This window comes from Euleptes europaea, chromosome 4 (genome assembly GCF_029931775.1).
Source record: "Euleptes europaea isolate rEulEur1 chromosome 4, rEulEur1.hap1, whole genome shotgun sequence".
Classification (NCBI taxonomy): Eukaryota; Metazoa; Chordata; class Lepidosauria; order Squamata; family Sphaerodactylidae; genus Euleptes; species Euleptes europaea.
The window spans coordinates 85,721,413-85,736,790 of NC_079315.1; the positions used below are offsets into that span (position 1 = coordinate 85,721,413).

The following is a 15,378-nucleotide window of genomic DNA, read 5'->3' on the forward strand; positions in this document are numbered from 1 at the left end:
CTTAAGGTTTACCATCGTGGTGTCTGGTGGTAATAAAAGTCACACACACTCTAGTAACACACCAGCACTTCATTTTAGCTACCATGTTCACCACTAGAAATAACAAGCTTTGCTTACCATTCAAGCGTCCCACATAGCAATAGGCATCGTAGGTTTCATTGGAAATACGATGTCCATAGGTTCTGACTCCTTCCTTTCCCATCATGTCTCCATAGCAGCCAACTCTGGGTTGTCTGATGGGATACCTGCAATACAGCAAGTTAAAGCTGGTGAAGGTCAAGGTTTCTTTAAGCCTTTTCCCATTACGGATGTACCAAGGCTATTTATATTAGGATGCACGGTCAATGGGGCAATCTGATTTTCTCACCTAACAGTCTGGTCAGACAACCAGCCAGCATCACACTGCTCAAATCCATCTTCATAGGCAGCTTTCAGTTGATCGGGGTGTGCTATAACAGCACCATTCTCTAAACAAGCCTCCTGAGCCTGCTTGAAATTCATGGTGTACCTGCTGGTGGCTGCCCGGTAGTGGAACACAACACCTGCAGAGACAGGAAACCTAGTCACTCTTATTGCATCAACACTCACTAGATTTACAGTGATTTTCTTTCTAGCCCAGTAAGACTAGCAAGGTCAGACATACCATGTAACAGGGATCAGAATTATTATTCAGGGCAGTTCCAGAGGGTGTAAAGGAGCAAATTCCCCATCCTTCCTGCACCCCAAAAGGAATCGGTGATAAAGCTGTGGCCCAAAACATAGCTGGCTGTCCTCGACCAGAGTCAGGGGTTTTTCGGCCCTGGCTCCAGCCTGGTTGAACTTTGTCAAGGGAGACCTGGGCCCTGCAAGATTTGGTTAAATTTCACAGGGCTTGTAAGATGGAGTTGTTCATCTGGGTCTATGGTTAAGGACAGTGACAGTTCTACATCAGTTGGCTTCCATCCTGCTGGGCCCACTTAGGATTTATGCCCCTGTTATGTTTAGGGTTGCCACCTTCCAGGTACTAGCTGGAGATTTCCTGCTATTACAACTGTTCTCCAGCCGACAGAGATCAGTTCACCTGGAGAAAATGGCCGCTTTGGCCATTGGACTCTATGGCATTGAAGTCCCTCCCCAAACCCCAACCCCTCCTTAGGCTATGCCCCAAAAATCACCCGCCTTTGGCCAGTTCCACTCCATCTAGGGTTGCCAACTGCCCAGTTGCAGTCGGCAATTGCCTACCAATCAACCGGGCTGCCAGCTGACCACCTGATGGTCAGAGGATGGAGGCAGAAAAAAGGAGCAACCCCCCCCATGCGCTCCTGGGAACATTCCAGCTTCCTGTTCCAAACTGCACGCCAAATCGTTTCCGATCTGGCTTGCGGCGTGGAAAGGGAGGCCGGAGCCTTCCTCCTAGCCCTGCTGTAAGCGCTCTGATCTCTCAGAGTGTGCGCATGGGGTTTTGAAGGCTCCAGCCTCCCTTTCCACGCTGCAAGCCAGATCGGGTGGCCAGGTCCCCACTTACTTTGGGAGGGAGCTTCTTATGGGTGGGGCTGGGTGGAGGGATTCCTGCATGCTCCCGATTCCACTGCCCGTTTCCTAGCCCTGATTGGTCCCGATCTGGCTTGCAGAATGGAAAGGGAGGCTGGAGCCTTCCTCCTAGCGCTGCTGTGCACGCGCTCCACAGAGCGCGCACACAGCAGGGCTAGGAAATCAGAAGTGGAATCGGAAGCATGCAGGAAACCCTGCACCCAGCCCCACCCATAAGAAGCTCCCACCCAATGTAAGTGGGGACCTGGCAACCCTAACTCCATCTGATGTACATCACAAAGTTGTTGTAAGTATAAACTAGTGGAGAGAACAATGTAAGCTGCTTTTGGTCTCCACTGGAAAGAAAGTTGAGGTATAAATGAAGTAAATAGATAACATTCTATAAACTGTAAATTATTCTTTCCAAGCATGTCCTGGAACCCTTAACAAATAAGGGTTCAACATTGCAGAAAGTAGCATCAGGAAAGAAAGATTTGTCGGTCTTTCCACCCAGAGAAGGCTGCTGCCTGCCTGCTTGACCAGTTCTCAAGTTTGCTGTGTGGATTACTATGGAAGGAAAGCAGGATATGTACAGTACTATATGAATTTCAAGGTCTGGGTACACACAATGAACTGGATCCTGCAAACAGTCTTTGTGCAAGAGGAAGCACTAAAATTACTTCAGCGTCGGCTTGTGCTGAGTGAAAGCAATCATATCTTTTCTACATGTGGAAGACATGACTCAAGGTATTTCTTCTGCTACAGTTTCAAAATGAAATTAAATGCAATCGTGTGGGCCATCTGTTATGCATTCCATTGCTCCACATGCACACTGTTACTTAGTTAGAAATGTATTGAAGGGCTATGCGTTGTTGTAGGACTTGTACTATTGTTTGTGTGTGCTATGTGCATGTTGCTTTCCAGTCATGTAGAATGCATCTGAGTACATCTGTTATCAACTACAAAATTGTGGAGACGTGCCCTCTGAATTCATCCATTAAAGTTAAAGGGAATCATTCCAGAATAGGAAAAGTGTGCTTTCTGGCCATATTGATGAGGATTAAACATAGAATGTTGTCAAATATCTTCTCCTCTGTATTTTTTAATCACTGTTCATAGAATCATAGAGTTGGAAGGGACCACCAGGGTCATCTAGTCCAACCCCCTGCACAATGCAAGAATTTCACAACTACCTCCCACACACACCCCCAGCGATCCCTATCCATGCCCAGAAGATGGCCAAGATGCCCTCCCTCTCATGAACTGTCTAAGGTCATAGAATCAGCACTGCTGACAGATGGCCATCTATCCTCTGCTTAAAAACCTCCAGGGAAGGAGCACTTACCACCTCCTGAGGAAGCCTATTCCACTGAGGAACCGCTCAAACTGTTAGAAAATTCTTTCTAATGTCTAGATGGAAACTCTTTTGATTTAATTTTAACCCGTTGGTTATGGTCTGACCTTCTGGGGCAACAGAAAACAACTCGGCACCCTCCTCTATAGGACAGCCCTTCAAGTACTTGAAGATGGTTATCATATCCCCTCTCAGTATTCTCCTCTTCAGGCTAAACAGGGACAGGTATGTCCAAAAAACCATGTGACACACACAATATGCAATGTTCCAACTCAAACACCTTAGCTAGAGTTGCCAGATTTCCCACTATAGTGGGAGACTTTTTGAAGCAACCTCTGACCCCTCTGTAGGGCAGTGGGGTGAAATACAGGGGGAAATCACAATTGTTCCTGTAACAGATGCCACTGCTGGCACTAACCACTGAGTTTGAGTGGAATCCTAGAGCCTCACCCCAATGTGATTCCATCGTTTCCAGGTTGTACCTTTGGAACAACGGCACAAGACTGCAACCATGGGGCTGCTGAAATGAGTAAAATGTAGGCATGCTTCATGGAATGTGGCATTGTAACATTTCTCTGAAAAACATCTGTACCATTTGCACATTGTCCTTTCAGACTCTACTCTCATACGCAGTGAAAATGTAAAGTAATCCCAAATGTATAATTCATCTAAATTTACACTCTGGTAGCCAACATTTGGTCAAAACATTTGGGAGAGTGCTGAAGTCCTGGTATGCTGTTAATCTTAGGAGAAAATGACAGGCGAACAGCCACGCTATGCAGATACCACCCTGGAATTTCCACATGCTGTCTAATTTAAAATAAATCCAAAGTATAATCCCTTTTAATACTCACACAGCTATCTATACAACAGCCATGATAATAATAATAATCTGCTAATGTGTTGTTGCAGGAATTGAACTGTTAAGTCAAGAGACAAAATGGACAGCAAGTTAAAGGCTTTAACAGCATCCCTGTATCCACTGGATGCATTCTGGATGATTGCTTCAATTTACTCTGATCTGGATGGATGATGACGGAAAGTGCTGAAACTTGCAGCTGACTTATGGTAAACCCTCATGGGTAGGGTTGCCAGGTCCCTCTTCACCACTGGCAAGAGGTTTTTGGGGCAGAGCCTGAGGAGGGTGGGGTTTGGGGAAGGGAGGGACTTTAATGCCATAGAGTTCAATTGCCAAAGCGACCATTTTCTCCAGGTGATGTTATCTCTATTGGCTGGAGATCAGCTGTAATAGCAAGATATCTCCAGCTAGTACCTGGAGGTTGGCAACCCTACTCATGGGGTTTTCAAGGCAGAGACACTCAGAGGTGGTTTGCTATTGCCTTTCTTTGCATAGTGACCCTGGACTTCCTTGGTGGTCTCCTATCCAAATATTAATCAGGGCCAACCCTGCTCAGCTGCTGAGATCTGACGAGACTGGGCTAGCCAGTTCCTGGCCACAAGATTGGGCTAATGTGTTCCTGGCCACCATCCCTTGCCCCTGTCACTTCTTATTACAGGTTGGGTATCCCTTATCCAGACATCCGATATCCAGACTGATCTGAAAACAGGGCCTTTCGTGCCATCATGCAGGCAGATTGGCATCGCGTGGCCTCTCCTGACTTCTGAGGGACTGGGCAGCACAGATCTGACTCACATCTGTGCTGTCCAGCCTCTCCGAAGTTCGATGAGATAGTTATACCTTGGCTTTCTGATGGTTCAATGTCCACAAAATTAAAAATATTGTTTAAAATTACATTCAAGTTATGTGTATAAAATGTATATTTAAACATATATAAAACATAAATGAATTTGGGTCCCACCCCCCACCCCCAAAAAATAGTTCATTATGTATGTGCAAAAGTTCTAAAATATTCCAAAATATGGAAAAATTCTAAATACTTCTGGTCCCAAGCAGTCCGGATAAGGGATAATCAACCTGTACCAGCTACCCAATCCCTCACAGAGGCTGCCACCCTCAAAAATCTGCCACTTAAGCCCACCAACTCACATTGGCCCATTATAGAGCCAGCCATGCCTTAGACAAAGGGATGATGGTCTTGTTCAGTCCACAATGTTCCATGTTTGTCAGTAACTAGTAGACTCCTCCTGAGGCTAAAGAGAGTAAGGATACTCCTGCACAGAACTCTTGCTCCACATTCCCCACCCCCACCCCCAGAGGGTTGCCAGGTCCCTCTTCGCCACCGGCGGGAGGTTTTTGGGACAAAGTCTGAGGAGGGCAGGGTTTGGAGAGGGGAGGGACTTCAATGCCATAGAGTCCAATTGTCAAAGCGGCCATTTTCTCCAGGTTAACTGATCTCTATCATCTGGAGATCAGTGGTAATAACAGGAGATCTCCAGCTATTACCTGGGGGTTGGCAACCCTAACTACCAATATTTTTGTAAAACCCCAGCAAATGCCGGCCAGGGCTGGTGGCACCGTACAAGAGGGTAAAGCACTCTTGTTGCTGCGAATGTCTTTTGCATTTGCAGCAACAATCAGCAGAATGGGGAGTTGGTGCTACGCAGAAACAACTTAAAATCCAAAGCTTCTGTTGTTTCAGCTGGAAGTAAAACAAGAGGGAGCATGCACAGAAAAATCTGCTATCCAACTTCACTTACTTTAGAATATCTATTGGTCTTTGTCTTTCCCTTGTGTCTTTTTGTTATAAGAATCCTACCACAAAGTGACAAATATAGTAACTGAGAAGGAAGTTACAGCCACATAATAGTTTTCTTGAAATTTAGACAAGCAAGATTAATGTAATTACTGGAGGGAAAGCCAAGCAGTTCAAGGGAAACTGATATTGCCATATTTTACTTTGAATTAAATTTGTTAGGATTCTGTGAGATTGTATCTCGCTGTTCTAGTTTACATTTCTAGATCTCATTTTTATATTTTGAGTTTTTAAATGGTGAAACCTCCACTGAGCTATCAGAATAGAGCAAACTTGGAGATAAGGAAATTAAATGTTATTGTCAATGTGTGTGTGTGTAAAGTGCCATCAAGCCACAGCCGACTTACGGCGACCCCTTTTGGGATTTTCATGGCAAGAGACTAACAGAGGTGGTTTGCCAGTGCCTTCCTCTGCACAGTAACCCTGGTATTTCTTGGTGGTCTCCCATCCAAATACTAACCAGGGCTGACCCTGCTTAGCTTCTGAGATCTGACGAGATCAGGCTAGCCTGGGCCATCCAAGTCAGGGTGTTGTTGCCAATAGTAAACATCAATTGTTAGAGTGGCAAGACTGTGTTATCATCAATCTTTTATTATTTATATTTTAAGAAATCTTAACGAGGGAAGGGTTCTTGCTTGAAAATTCACAGATGTCTTTTTCAGCATTGAGTGCTTTTTAAAAAGCTTTTTGTTGACATGTCTATAGATACTAAGTCTCAGCTAATAAAAATGTCATATTACAGTGGCCTGCTAATCAATTTATGGTTTCAGTGGTACATTTATGATTCCTCTGATAGCCTTTACTTACTAAAGTTTAACTAGGTTCCATGCCAAATAATGACCTTTGGTTAGAAGGCTTAATTAATTTAAATGCTGAAAGATTAAGAATGGTGAAGAGGGGAGAAGCAATCACAAAGGTGGTATTGTGGTGAAGCAAACTGGTATTGTGGTGAAGCAATCTAAGGCAGTGAAAATAGGACTGCTAGATACTAAAAACTGGCTTATAATACTCCACATTATTGCACTATTAGCCATCTCCTATGGCTTTAACAGCAGCGTGCTCTGCAGAAGTCCACAGATGAAGCATGGAGATCTGGTGGTTTGTATCCTGCAAGATTAGGGTTGCCAGCTCTCGGTTGGGAAATACCTGGAGATTTTTGGGGCGGAGCCTGGGGAGGGCGGGGTTTGGGGAGGGGAGGGACTTCAATGCCATAGAGTACAATTGCCAAAGCGACCATTTTCTCCACATGAACTGATCTCTATCAGCTGGAGATCAGTTGTAATACCAGGAGATCTTCAGCTACTACCTGGAGGTTGGCAACCCTATGCAAGATCCATGAGCTGAGCAGAACCTTCTTGACTCTTCTCCTACTGCAGAACTTTTCCCCTGGAGTGGACCCTCATGAATATATGGTTGGCAAAGTAGGAGTCTGCAGTAGGTGGGGTATTCAGAGAAAAACCCAGATCCTCCAATGATGAAAATGGGAACCACACAGTAGTATACAAGCCCAAATGATCACCCACTAATGTCTGCAGATCAGGCAGCTGTTAATGGCATAGGGAATGGTAAACTCTTAGGCAACCATGGTATCTAATTATTTCCTTTTATCTAAGAAGAAAGCACTCTGTATGCACCACTATGAAAATTTGTGCTGAAGGGTATGAAAATGTAGAGTTTAGAATGAGATTGGATCAATGCTACTGCCGAATGCTTTACAAATTTCTGCACCAGCTGCCTGGCCACTACCACTGTGTAGCTGATCTGGTCTAATCAGATTTTGCAATCAGCTCAAACTCAGCTCAACTGAGTTGCAATCAGCTCAAAATCAGCACAATGACGTCACTTCCGGTTTGATGCAGAAGCGCTGACATCGCACCAAAGGGATGCTCCAGCACTCTCCCCAAAAACTCTATGAAAACCCTGGAGTCTGGGGCAAGTGCCAGAGCGTCCCCATGGGACAATGCTGACACTTCTGCATCAAACTGGAAGTGGCTCCTGCTGGTTGCCAGGCGGGACCTGGCAACTCTATTTACTACTGGCAGCAATAATGTTACAGTGATGTCAGCTGTGACGGCTATTTATATTCAGAGATGAATATGAATTAGCCTGCTCCTTTTAAGACATTAGGTGAGTGTGTGACATTTATGTGCTGATACACTGAATACGTTTTCATTATTTATAACATCTTTAATCTACCTTTTCTCTATAGAAGTCAGGGCAGTATACAGGGCTCCTACACACATTTATCTTATAACAACCTAATCAAATGTTCCATCTTTAATGCTTCATGCAATCCCTATATTTATTAATTTGTTTAGAAAACATACGTGCTGCCTTTCCAGAGGTCTGCTCAAGGCAGCTTACAACTAAAATAATAAAACAAAACCATTAAAACACAACCATTAAAAAAACTAAAGAAAGACATTAAGACTGACAAACTACTAAAAAATAAGCTGAAGCCACTAAAAGAACTGGTAAGGAGCCCCGTGGCGCAGAGTGTTAAGGTGCAGTACTGCAGTCAAAAGCTCTGCTCACGACCTGAGTTTGATCCCAACGGAAGTCAGTTTCAGGTAGCCGGCTCAAGGTTGACTCAGCCTTCCATCGTTCCGAGGTCGGTCAAATGAATACCCAGCTTGCTGGGGGTAAAGGGAAGATGACTGGGGAAGGCACTGGCAAACCACCCCGCAAACAAAGTCTGCCTTGGAAACATCGGGATGTGACGTCACCCCATGGGTCAGGAATGACCCAGTGCTTGCACAGGGGACCTTTACCTTAAGGGCATAAAAGAAGCATATACAAGGTTACCAGGCTCCCACCAGGGGCAACGAATTCTCCGCCCCGGCTCCTATTTCCCACTGCAACTCACAGTGGCCCAAAGGAAAGGCTTTTTAAAAAAAGGTTGTTAGGGCCAATTGCATGACATCACTTCCAGGAAAAATCTGCAAGTGAGTTCAGTCCTCTCTAGGAATTGCTAGAAACTGTATGGTGGACTTAATACCTACCTAATATACAACAGAAATGGTTCTCTGTTGTTGATGTAGTGGTGGTGTTTTTTTTAACTACTTTAAAAAATCAAAGCATCTCTTACTACAATTTGTGTTGAGCACCTCTGGATTCTTTGTATCTCACAATACTTCCCTAGACATGTTACTCTCAAAACATGTCCTGCACAATCTCCGCAGAAACTGAAATGTATTCATACAGTTTTCATTCACTTGAATGATAAATATTGTTCATAGATTGTGCCCAGGTTCTCCAATAGTAAAGAAGAGGGGCAGGATACAATGGGAAGTTCTCATATGCAAGCCCTAATGAGAAGAATGGAAAGTGAAGGTCTCTATTAGGGGTGTGCTTTCGACTAAAGCTGAAATTGGATGGGGGGGACCCAAAATTTTCAACTTTCCAGAAAAGCCAGAATTTTCGGCTTTTGGGTTTTTAAAAAAAATTCCAAGTTTATTAAACTTGAGCCCGAAAAATACCAAAAAAAGGTGCACAGCCCTAGTTTCTATTTCTCTGTTCAAACTTAATGCTTCCAAATTGCTATTGAATAACATGCAAACAAGAAGGCTGATAGCCTCTATATTTGTCAAAGACAAAAAAGGTGATGCTGACATTATGAGTTAAGGTTTAAAAACAGAAAACAAAAATGATATATAAAGATGGCAGCTACAACCCACCAGCATTCTGGACCTGCATTCATATTTTGAAGCTGTTCAGAAATTCCAGAGTTTTGAGGGGAGTTTTCTTTTGATTTTGTGTTCTTTGGGGCTGAATGAATATTGAATTTTGCAACTCATATCATATTCATATTGGCTTACAAATAGAACCAGAAAAAAATGAGGAAAACCTTGAATTCCTTGGAGAAAGGGCTGGACAGAAGTGTAAAACAGTACAATCCTGAACAGAGTTACACCTAGGATTGTCAATACTGGGAGAAAATGGCTTCTTTGGAGGGTGGAGTGTACAGCATTATACCCCACTTAACTCCTTCCCCTCCCCAAACCCCATCCTCCCCAGGCTCCAGTTGCAAATATCCAGGAATTTCCCAGCCCATTTTAGCTTGCAAGCACCTATGGCTGGGCTAAAAGACAATGGCAAGACCAAGCTTACCCAGTGAACTTTATAGCTGGATATGGATTTTCTAGATCATGTCACTCCGTTCAAATCACCCTCAATCTACTGCACTGCCATTTTCTGCCTTTTCTCAAATGACTGCATGCTATGTCTGCTTGACTGCCTTCAAGCTATTCGTTTGGGGCAATCATTTAAAAATCAAAAGGGGGAAAGGGGGGAAAGATCCACCTGTAATTGGATGTTAAAACTGCACCGTGATGTTGCAAGTGTGAGCCGTCCATCTCACTTAAAGTAACTATTCTTCAGCTGAGTGTGAACATAAATGTCCAAGTGTAGATGTAATGAGTTGGATCCACTGATTCCTCATAAGTGGGTTGTTGAAGGGTGTGTGTGAGGAAGTCACGCACTGCAGGTAGAGTTCCATCCATCTGTACAAACACTCTGGTGGATCCGAGCCAGTATCTTGATAGGACCAAGATACAATAACTTGATAGTGAAATACCATCTTTGCTCTCCCATTTCAACATTTCTACAGCTCTCATTTGTGTGTGTGTGTGGGCATATGATGCACATACATTTCTGAACACTGTTGTTATTATATGATATACCCATGAGAATAAAAGTATTCTGTTCATGGATATAGGGTATGAGGCTATGTCATGCATATTATGTACCATACTGATCCTGAGAACATGGACAGCCTTGCTGGTGACATAGTAGATAAGATATGTGTCTGCCAGTAAAATCCCACAGATATTTGCTAATAGGGTTTCCCTTGAAACCATGAACACCTTTTAGCAAATTTCGTAATTTTTGGAATGTAAACAAATGCTTGTTAAATATTTGTGGTCAGCAATCTTTCCCCTATTATTGTAGTGAGGAAGATATGGTATTTCCTCTTTGGATGCAAAGCCTGCTAAAGGTTCAGCATGTAGGTAAAGGGGAATATCTACACTCTCCCTGTTTTCTAGACTGAAGACGTCATCATCTATATACTTACCCCAAACAGATTTTTCTGCAAACTTAGGGGACACTCTAAGTTTGCAGAAAAATCTTAAATCTTAAAAAAAAAAACACTGGGGGGTTTAATTCCCCCAAAAGTAAAATAGCCATGTCTGCACATGAACAGACAACACACTTGCCTTTGAGGGCCCTGGCGGCGGCTGCTGCTCCTGCAGCTTCTGAGGGGGCAGAGCTCAGTAGCAGCATCTGCTGCAGTGGTGGAGCAAGGCCGCAGCAGAGCCCAGGAGCCACAACCAGTCCTGGTGGCAGTGGACAACAGGAGAAGCTCCAGACCTGGCCACTGCTAGGAGCTGCTCCAGGCTTAGAACAGCTCCCAGGCTGCTGCCACCAAGCCATCAAGCTTAAAGAAGAAGGGGGGAGAAAAAGAGAAAGGAGCATTGGCTGGGGGGTGGGGAGAGAGAAAGAAGTAGGGGATTAGATTGGGGGAGAGTGCAAGAGAAAGAAGGGGGCATTGGATTGGGGGAGAATTATAGAGAAAGGAGGGCTTGGGGGAGGGGAAACAAAGAAGAGGGGGAGATTGGGGGGATAAATAGATGGAAGAGAAAGAGGGGGCAGACTGAGAAGGGGTGCAGGAAGAAAGGGGGACATTGTCTGAGAAGGACTGGGATGAGAGGGGGCAGATTAACATACAAGGAGTGAGGGGAGAAAGGGGGTAAGAGGATTGCAAGAGAAGGGGTGGGGTAGAATGAGAGGAGAAAATGTACATAGAAGGGGTGAGAGAGAAGTAGTGCAGAAAGAGAGAGGAGGGAATCTGACAGAGCAGGAAGAAGGAAGGAAGGAAATAAAGGTGAAAAGTTTCTTGCAGGTCCCCACTTTACTATTAAAATATGCAAGTCAGTCAAAACTGAGGATACTTAAATCCAGTGACTGGAGCTGTGAACCGCCAAAGCATATCTTTCTACAGCCCTGAAAAATGCCCCAGGTTTGCAGAAAAATGTGAAATCTAAAAAAAAAAAAGTTGGTGGGTTTTAAAAAAACCTGAAAATGATAAAAGCAGCATTTGTAGCTTTATGAAATGGATTCCCTCAGAGGCTGTTGCTAGGCAACCACAGCTTTCCACATTGGGTTTCTGTGAGTAAAAAGGTAGGGGGATAGATCTGGCTCCTTTCCAGGGCTCTTTTGGTCTTTGAGGATCCATTGGGGCCAGGCCTGGCTAGGGTTGTCCCCCTTTCTTCCCACACCTGTAGAAATCCTTGCTCAGATGAGCAAGGCTATTGTGGCAGTGCATGCGGGAGAAGCTATCTCACAAATATGAGGGTCCAAGGCCATGAAGGGTTTTGTATGTAACAGCCAATACCTTAAAGTGAGCCTGGTAACTTATGGACAGCCAGTGGCGCCTCTGTAGAATGGGAGTAATATGCATGATTTAAATAAAACAAATGGAATCTTACCATCAACAGCCAGTGAGATGATGTCTTGAGTATCTTCAATTCCATACATAACGTCACAGCGGTAAACACCAGCATCACTTGCCCGCAATTTCGCCATAGTCAATGATGCATCACCAATGTCTTCTGGGTGGCTTGGAACTGACACTCGCCCTTTGTAGCCTTTTCCTATCTTGATATTTCCATTTTGGGCCACCAAAACTGTATGTTCTCTTAGGTCTTTTCCACCTTTATCCTGCTCAACTTTTGACCATTTGATCCGAAGAAATTCACTTGTATTGTGGTAGCTTGGGGGCAATGTAGGCAAGGTTGAAAAGAAGCAAGGAAGAACAGCTCTTCCAGCAAGGGAGCCCTTCACGGGGGGGCTTTTTTCCACTTTCACTGTAAAGGGGGAAAATAGCATTAGTCAGCAAGCTTAAAGATAAGCTACGGAGATTTATAAACAACATATAGGCAACTCCACCTCTTGCTACAGGTGCAGCTCAAGAGGGTAGGGACAGGTAGATCCAGAATATTGGGAAGCAATATGATGTTCTGGTAGGGTTGCCAACCTCCAGGTGGTGGCTGATCTCCTGCTATTACAACTGATCTCCAGCCAGTAGAGATCAGTTCACCTGGAGAAAATGGCTGCTTTAGCAATTGGATTCTATGGCATTGAAGTCCCTCCCCTCTCGAAACCCCACCCTCCTCAGGCTTTGCCCCCAAAATATCCAGGTATTTCTCAACCCGGAGCTGGCAACCCTATGTTCTGGTAAAAATTTCACCCAAATTCATCACCAGTCTTAGAGAACAAATACAATATTGTGAAAGTTTCTGCAAAACATTCTTCACTGGCCTCAAAACTTTCTATGATGAGCTATAGCTGACATTCCACAGAGTACTGAGAGATGGTTTCATGATAGCAGGTACACATCCGCAACCATTTAGGGGATCCTTAAACTAGTCTTCAAAACTCATTTTGGAACTGACGGAAAGGCAGACGTTCAGGTTTGTGGGATACAGCTTCTAATAGTTCTTGGTCCTCAAATTAGCTTCTGCTTATAACATTTGTACAGATGTGCAGTTGGAAAGTTACTAAAGATCTGGCTAATGCCACGATCCAGAAACGTCAAGGTTCCTAAACCAGCCAAAATAATTTCCAACATTTGGGTATGGGTGGATGCCTTCTGATCTTCTAATTATCCTAGCACTTTGCTGTCTGGTTTAATTCCCCTTGGGCAATAGGAGGGGCTGGGGTGGAAAGGGAAGAGAGAGTAAATCAACATTAGCAGATATCCCTGTAACAGAGAAACTAAATCTAGCTAGAAGAGTGGAACACGGGCCATAAAATGCCAATCGCTGCACCATTTCATTGATTTGGGATGGGCTTCCTGATTCTATATAACCAGTGGTCCTGGGTGGCTGAGTGATTCAGTTATTGGAGGCTAGGCATATATTAGGCTGGCAGCTGCAGAAACATTTTACCTGTCTCCATCATAAAGAAAAGCAAAATGGGGAGGAGGGCTGCACAGACGTGCTACCCCTATGACTAATAGACAGTGCAAGCCAGTCTGCAAATATGCCCTGTGAGGGTCAGAACAAAATGTTCATATAAGCTAGCAGGGCTGTGAATATCGGGGGGGGGGGGGGCATATGTCTAAGCAAACCCTCCAAAATAACAGAAAGCCCAGTTTCCCTGGGGACAGGCTGGGGTCTATGTTTGTTTGAGCTGATTTTTATTCTGTTTCTCATAAAAACATAAGATGACCTCTTCTAAATCAGATCAGGGCAATCCAGTCTGGGATCCAGTTTCACAGATCTCTTCCATCTGCCTTAACCCTACAGTTTTCACCGAGGGTTTCTCCAGAGGACCTCCCACTCTCGCAAGCCCGAGCAAAGGTCATCTCAGCTGCCATCTCCAAACTGTGGAATTCCCTCCCCCAGGAGATTCATTTGACCCCTTCTTCTGTGTACATGCTGTGGAGGCTTGCAGATGATCACGGCTCTCTGTCATTTCCTTAAATATGTCTATCCCGCCCCTTAGCCAAAGGCCTTTCAGCTTACAACAAAATTAAATACTACAATAAAAACCACACAAACCAATCTAAAATAGTAGTCATACTAAGGACAATTAAGACCAACTTGAGAGCAACCCTCACCAATCTTCTGGCAGCAGACTTAAACAAAATCAGAATTCGAAACAATTACGACTAACTTACAACAAGCCCCACAAACCACACAACAGCAGATTGCAAATTTCAGTGTAAACAAATGTAAGCATATGCACAACAGCAAAGCAAAACTCAACTCAAAAACTGAAATACAAGTGAGCTAACCAATGCAATACAAACAAGAAAACATAGAAAGCTATCAGATTAAGCCACACACACACCACCATTTAACAAGAGCCCAGGTGAACACATCAGGTGAATAGCTAGCAGAAAGGGATCCCACAATTGGGGTGCCGCAAGTGTTGTAATGGTCCGTCTTGTTCTGGGGCATACGGGAAATTATGCAGGAACCATGACAAAGGTCTTAATTGATGGGAAGGAATATAGAGTAAGTGGTTCTAGGGCACTGAAGGTCAAAACCAACATCTTGAAGCAAATTGGCAGCCAGTGTAATTGACTCAATACAGACATAATATGTTCTCTACAGGAAACACCTCTCAGCAATCTAACTATTGCACTGTGCACTGATTTCTGCTTTCAAAGCATCTTCGAAGGCAGCCCCAAGAGCATTATTGTAATACATCTGGGATGTGTTCAGTGCATGGACAGCTCAAAGCTATAGCTGGTGAAAGATGTTACACACTGCAGATGAAATCTGTCCCTCCAGCTGTACATCTAGGGCAAACAGAAACCCTAAGTGGCAAACTTTCTTGTTCCTTCAGGAGGGAGGGGGAGTATGACTCCATTGGGGAGGCATGTGGCTCAGTGACAGAGCATCTGCTCGACATGCAGAAGGTCCCAGGTTCAATCCCTGGCATTATGACAGGCCCTGACATGATCATGGTATCTTGTGAACATGTGCAGATTTAATTCCATATAGAGCTTAAACACATCATGCACATACAGAGGTTTGTGTAATGTATAATGAAAGTCTGCGTCATGCTGACAGGCAACTCTGTGTCAGGCTGACAGGCTAGCTCAAGGTTAGCTCTATCAACTTTAGTTAACTACTAAAGTTACTCTGGCTTTCCCTTGAAGGGGCAGCGTAAAAGTCATCTTTCTGACTTAGCTGCCAGATGTCGGAATCTTAAATGGCCTTTTCAAGGTCTTAAGATATCTTAATGTACTAAGAGTGCATTAATAGTTGAAATTGTGCTTAAAATATAGCCTAAAGGCATTATAAGTTCTCTCAAGATAAGAGTAAT

General features: G+C 44.1%; 1 protein-coding gene across 1 annotated transcript in view; it reads right to left on the bottom strand.

Annotated features, from left to right (window-relative positions):
• VCAN (versican) overlaps positions 1–15,378 on the bottom strand; it is a 166,061-nt gene that overhangs the window by 105,216 nt on the left and 45,467 nt on the right. The window contains exons 3-5 of the mRNA XM_056847925.1: positions 12,027–12,404; positions 368–542; positions 118–245 (exon numbers count right to left, since the gene is read on the bottom strand). Of these exons, the coding sequence (XP_056703903.1) occupies positions 118–245; positions 368–542; positions 12,027–12,404 (681 nt within the window). The remainder of the gene's footprint in view (positions 1–117; positions 246–367; positions 543–12,026; positions 12,405–15,378) is intronic.